Consider the following 6250-nt stretch of genomic DNA (forward strand, 5'->3'; position numbering starts at 1 on the left):
AATAAATGTGTTGAAAATCATATGGATCTTTAATAAATTTTAAATTATAGATTCATTTAATCCCATTCCAATGGCTCCAAAACCTTTCACTGGTACAAATTATGTAAAAGATAAAACTCACCATCTTGTTTTTCACATTTATTGGACATCCATCCATCCATTATCTTTACCCGCTTCTTCCATTTTGGGTCACGGGGGTCGCTGGTGCCCATGTCCAGCAATCACTGTGCGAGGGGCGGGGTACACCCTGGACGGGTCGCAAGTCCATCACAGGGACGCATGGAGACAAACGAGACAAACAACCATTCACTCTCTCACTCACACCTAGGGACAATTTAGAGTTACCAATCAGACTAACATGCATGTTTTTGGTCTGTGGGAGGAAACCGGAGCACCCGGAGAAAACCCACGCATGCACGGAGAGAACATGCAAACTCCACCCAGAAAGGCCCCTGGACCGGGGTTTGAACTAAGGACCTTCTCGCTGAGAGGCAGCAGCTCTACCAGTTGCGCCACCGTGCTGCCATTTATTGGACAAACGGACCTAATTTATTCTGTAAAACAGGATCTGACTAAATTCAGTGTTGTGTTTGTCCAAAAAGTATCCTATGACCAAATCTACCTACCTAACTGTAAACACTGAGAGGCAAAGATGTACTTCACTGCAACGTAGTAACAAGGAACTACATTACTGTGAGACACTAGTGTCATGGAATGGTCACATTTCAAGTTAGTTCAACAGTAAACCTCCAGTTACGAGGCACATGACCATTTTCACAAGCTCATTACAAAAAAAGAAAAATAATTAAATAACACTGTCATGTTATGTACTATCTTTGAAAGAATAATTTAGCATGTTGTTGATATGTGCCATAAATAATCTGTAGCCCTGTTGTTTTGTATGTCAAGGCCATTGTCATCTTGCTTCCTTTTCTCAATGATTATTCTAATTTTCGCAGAATAAACAGCACACTGGTGCCTTATTTGAAGTTAATTAATTTGCAGGTGTACGGAGCAGTCCATCTACACTTTTAATTACATGTCATTAAAGGTATGTTTGTATGCCCAGCTGCCACAAATGTGCATCATAAGAAATAGTTGTCAAGGAAAGTACATAAATAAAACTCGCACTACTGAAGAAACCCTTCAGTAGTGTGAATAAATTGGAGGACCATGGCCCTTTGGCCAATTAACCTTGTGCTTCTCTTACTCCTATGTTTCACTTAGCCTTACCACTCAGCCTAACAATCAAAACCTGCTACAAGTGATCCAACCAGTGAAAACCCTGCTGTGCTGCTATTCTTATTCTCCTCAGCACCACCCAATTAGCGTCATTGTTTTTTTTTTGTTTTTTTTTTTCTTTTTTTCCATTTTATCATTCAAAGAAGATTTTTCATTCTGGAAGTGAATTAAAGCAAATGGAAAAGAACGGATGCTGGGTTTTTTTTTTGTGTGCGTTCCTTTCCCTTTATATTGATATAATTGATTGGCCTCAAATTGGGAGAAAAAAAAAAGGAAAATGAGAAACTTAAACAAACATACCTGTATATGTACCGGAGTGCACGACGTTAAAAGAAGAGTAAAAAAGTTGAAGCAAAAACTAAAATGTTCAGTAAGACTATTTTTAATCAGAAATTGATTAAACTTTATGAGAGACCTTTTACAGATGTATTGCTTTTCCTTCAGAAGTGAATGAAATTACATCAAATGCAAGCAGTCATGCTGTTTTGTGTTTGTTGCTGGTATCTGCCCCATGAATTTCTGTTTGATACTTCAACTAGACATAGCTGTTTGGTGCTAACGCAACAACGCTAACAGATTAAAACACAGGTAATGGAATGCCTTGACCCTAAGACACAGTTGTTGAGCTGTTTGATCAACCTTTCTCCACTTCTTATATGATTCAGGCACCTATGAAGTAAGGTCAGACTGGTCTACTTGGGGGGTCAAAAACAGGTTAACTGAACCTATTCTTGCTCTGATGTGATATATTTTACACACAAATGGGTGGCAGACCTGCCCCTTGACTACAGCATGTTCCTGCTGATGATGAATGATGGATATTTTAAGTAAGGCCAGTAATGCATTTTTGCCATCTTTCCATGTTTGCACCTGTTTCTGTTAACCTACACAGTGAACATACAGGCCGACATGCTATACAAGCAAAGTGCAGGCAGGATTTCCTTCAGCACTAGGTTGGTACACACTAACACCAGTTTTTTTTTTGTTTGTTTTGTTTTTCTCTTCTTTAGAAGTTTCTTGAGGGTAAAGTTTGCTCTAAGCAATGTCCACAGACGGAGCTGGAAATATCACCGAGGCCATCAATGCACCACTGTGTGCGTGAAACAGATTTTTGTTGAAACCATTAATCAGATGGAAAAACCCTGAATGATTACACTGTAATCAGATTAATAATTAAATATTATAAATTTCAGCATCTGTATTAAGATCCAGTCAACACAGACGTTGGAATTTTGTGTGTTTGGAACAAGGTTTCCTTGTTTGTTTGCTCATTTCCTCTTCAGATGCCAGAAAGCATGCACTTGTTTTTTGATTAGCTGGGTGCAATGGGCTTTTGGTGCCTTGGTACACTGCGGTAATTAGGCTGTCAGTCAAATCCAGATGGCCGGTGGCTACAATGAAAAGTTTTCAGATGAGACTTTAGTTTTGCTGCCGTTAGTCCACAAATGATTATGTTATACAAGCATAACATCCAAATGTATATACATTAATCATCAAAGTTCATGCTCTACTGTATAATCCAGGTAAACAAAAAATCCAGCAAAGTTCAGTCAGGTCATCTGGATGATTTTTTTTTACCATCCGTATGACCTGACTGAACTTTGTTGTATATACATTAATCTATTTTGTCCTGATCTGGTATAAAGGTGACCCTGAATGATGACATGGAAGCAGAGTAGGGTTAAAAAAAAAAAAAAAAAAACTAAAGTAAAATAGAAATTCAGGCAGCTATGAAAGGTACATGGAAGGAAAACATAGCAGCCACAAGGTATACAGCAACAATCACATGAATCAACCACAAGAGCACGCAAACTGTAAGTAGGTAACAGTAAGATCTGACACAAAGAGTAAAAGAAATCAGGAGAATGAGTACTGCAGCAAAGATTACCAAGCAAGAAGCAGGTGAGCTGATGAAAATAGACCTAGATGTGGAGGACAACAAGGGGAACTATGGACACAAGTAGAAATCCTGAAACTCAAGGGCTAACCTAACAGCAACAGCAAAACAGAAAAAAAATATTTGTAATACAAAAAAATGAACTACAAAAACATAACATAAAAACACAAACATGACACATTTTATATACGGTTTACATTTTTGTGTCGATCCTCAGCAAACAATATTGTTCCACTAAATACATCAAACTGAAAATGAAACATACGCAAGTATGCATGGTAATGATGTACAATTATTTTCCTTTGTGCATTTTTAAAGTTTGGAACTTTATCCAAAGTCCAATGAAGCTTCTTTGCTAAAAGTCTATATTAAAAGGCACCATTTATTTTCTATCTCTATCCTTGGCAGCTACCCAAGATTTATTTTTATTCTTGAAGTCCACATCAAGAAGATATAGCGTTACTGTATAGGCAATTTCAAGATTTTTATTTATATATTTATTTATTTTACTGAAGTGGCAAGGTAAATGTATATATTTCACATTTGATATTACTAGCTTAAGTTGCATCCCTGTTTAAAAGATCTCTTGGATAAAAGGCTTGGAGTCAAGAAAATAAAAGAGTTTTATGAAAACTCCTCCAATACACTTATTGCAAAATGCAACATTTTTTGTTTTATTAGGCAAAGGACAATTTGGAGATGTTAAGATGTGTATTTATTTATTTATTTATTTATTTATTTATTTTAAAGACCCCCATACATTTTGGGCATGTGGTGGAGTGATCAAGATTTGGACTCGTAGTGCACCAGCAATAAGTAGAACAGTTCACAGTTGGATTTCTTGGTTTCATTTTGCAAACATGAAAAATGCACCATTAAAACATGTAAATAAAAAAAGCAATTTTCCATCACTAAGTGTTTTATTCTTTGTGAAATTGATAATGAAAACTAGTCCAGATATAGGGAAAAAACATATATAAATATTATCCACCCATCCATTAATCTTTACCCACTTATTCCTTTTTGGGTCACAGGGGGGTGGGGGGGGGTGTCACTGGTACCCATATTCAACAGTCACTGTGCAAGAAGTGGGGGACACCCTGGACAGGTCTCCAGTCCTTCACAGGGACACAGAGACAAATGAGACAAACAATCATTCACCCTCTCACTCACACCTAGAGACAATTTAGAGTTACCAATCAGTCTAACATGCATATTTTTGGTCTGTGGGAGAAAACCCATGCATGCACGGAGAAAACATGCAAACTCCACCCAGAAAGACCCCAACTGGGATTTGAACTGGTGACTTTCTCGCTGAGAGGCAACAGCTCTACCAACTGTGCCACCGTGCTGCCAACTTAATATTATTACCTCTTTTATTCAGACAAAATTCCCCAATAATGTGTTCAGGTTTGTTCCAAAACTGTTCTCTGTGATTTTGGTTGGACAGGCTTACAGAACGATATGCACCTCTGTCGTTTTCTTCAACAGGTTGTATTTGAAGGAATTCGAGGCCCAGGTTTCGAAGGAGATATTGCCATCGATGACGTGTCCATCACCATCGGAAAATGCAAACAAGAAAACACTGTAGCCAACGCAGGTAAGACAGGTAAGATGTGACTGATGTGGCACACATACACACGCACACGCAAAAACCGGAGAGGGGTGTTTGTGTGCGTGTGCATGTGTGTAGGTGTGTGTGAGTTTGTGTTAACCTGTAGAGCAATGGTCCACTCTGTGATTTGAAGACCCGACATTCACAAGTAAAGAGTTGAATTGAAATAAGTTGAGCAAAATAATTTCAGCTGTAGATGAATCACTGGATTGTTATGGTGTCAATTTAAAATACAAACAAACAAACAAACAAACATTATCAGTGCTGTGAAGGGGTTTGAGAGAAATAGTCATTACAGAGGCAAAGCACAGAGACAAGTGAACATATAGGGTAGTAGGCTGGAGACGGGTTGAATCATTTGTGGTCCTTCCTCACATCTATTGTCTCATTATCTTCTCTTCTTCCACCGTGTTTTCATCCTCTAACTTTACACTTGACACCCCTGCTGCCTCTCAAGCATTGAGCTTCATTATAATCTGTCTCGTTCTCGTTCTACCCTCTTTGCTCCATCTGCCCTTTAGACGTGCCTCTTAGTCCTAATTTTCAAAAATGCTGTGATGTACTTTTTGCAGTAATAGAGAGATGTCAAAAACACATATTTTGAAAAGTAAGTATTAAATCAAATGTTTAGAACAAAGAAAGTTGTGAACAGATATAAAAGAAAAAAACAACAGTGTGACTAAATGTACAATTTGAAGTATATTTTAGCTGTCAGTTTTAAAATTGTGAACATGGAGAAGGCGCTAATGTACACATCTATATGTATATTAGTACTAAATAAATACTTTCACAATTAGATCACAAACATACAAATAATAAATATTTATATATATGTTTATAATGTCCATGGGAGAAACTCTACTAGAAATAAAAGGTCAGCTTTTAGTGAAACATGTCTATTTTTTTTAAGTGCAAGTGCGATGTAATTAAGTGAGCATGTGTAATATACTTGGTTGTTAGGGTGTTGATAAAAGACAAATAAAGGAAAAAGATTAAATATATATAAAGTGACCAAAATGTAAATGGTCACAAGCCCGGAAACAGGATCACACAAGCACAGATGCACAAAGTTGTAGGCATCATTTAGTAAATATCATCTATCTGCAACTATAGGTTGTCACCATTATTAATGCATGCTGATGCTGTTTTCAACGCTGAAGGACAGTACAGAAACATAGATGTTCCATTCTTTCCCCCATTTTTATTGGTTAATTTGCTAAAACTGATGTGCTTTTATCATAGGAAAAAAATATGTAATTAAGAAAACTATGTAGAATTAACAACAAAGTCCATGCTCAATAATCCAGGTATACAATCCAACATTTTTCAGTCAGGTCTTCTGGACAGTTTCTATTTTTTGTGCAGAAACATTTCGCCTTCGATCCAGAAGGCTTCATCAGTCAAGGAAACACACAACAAAACTGATTCTTCCCCCAACAGCTTACTCCAAAGTGGAACAAACCAGTTCTGCTTGTGATAAGATGGTCTCTTTGGTA

General features: G+C 37.2%; 1 protein-coding gene across 1 annotated transcript in view; it reads left to right on the plus strand.

The window, feature by feature from the left end:
- LOC119423307 (MAM domain-containing glycosylphosphatidylinositol anchor protein 1) overlaps positions 1 to 6250 on the plus strand; it is a 230866-nt gene that overhangs the window by 218815 nt on the left and 5801 nt on the right. The window contains exon 17 of the mRNA XM_037690686.1: positions 4631 to 4739. Within this exon, the coding sequence (XP_037546614.1) occupies positions 4631 to 4739 (109 nt within the window). The remainder of the gene's footprint in view (positions 1 to 4630; positions 4740 to 6250) is intronic.

Source organism: Nematolebias whitei, chromosome 2, assembly GCF_014905685.2.
Source record: "Nematolebias whitei isolate Nwh7 chromosome 2, NemWhi1, whole genome shotgun sequence".
Taxonomy (NCBI): domain Eukaryota; kingdom Metazoa; phylum Chordata; class Actinopteri; order Cyprinodontiformes; family Rivulidae; genus Nematolebias; species Nematolebias whitei.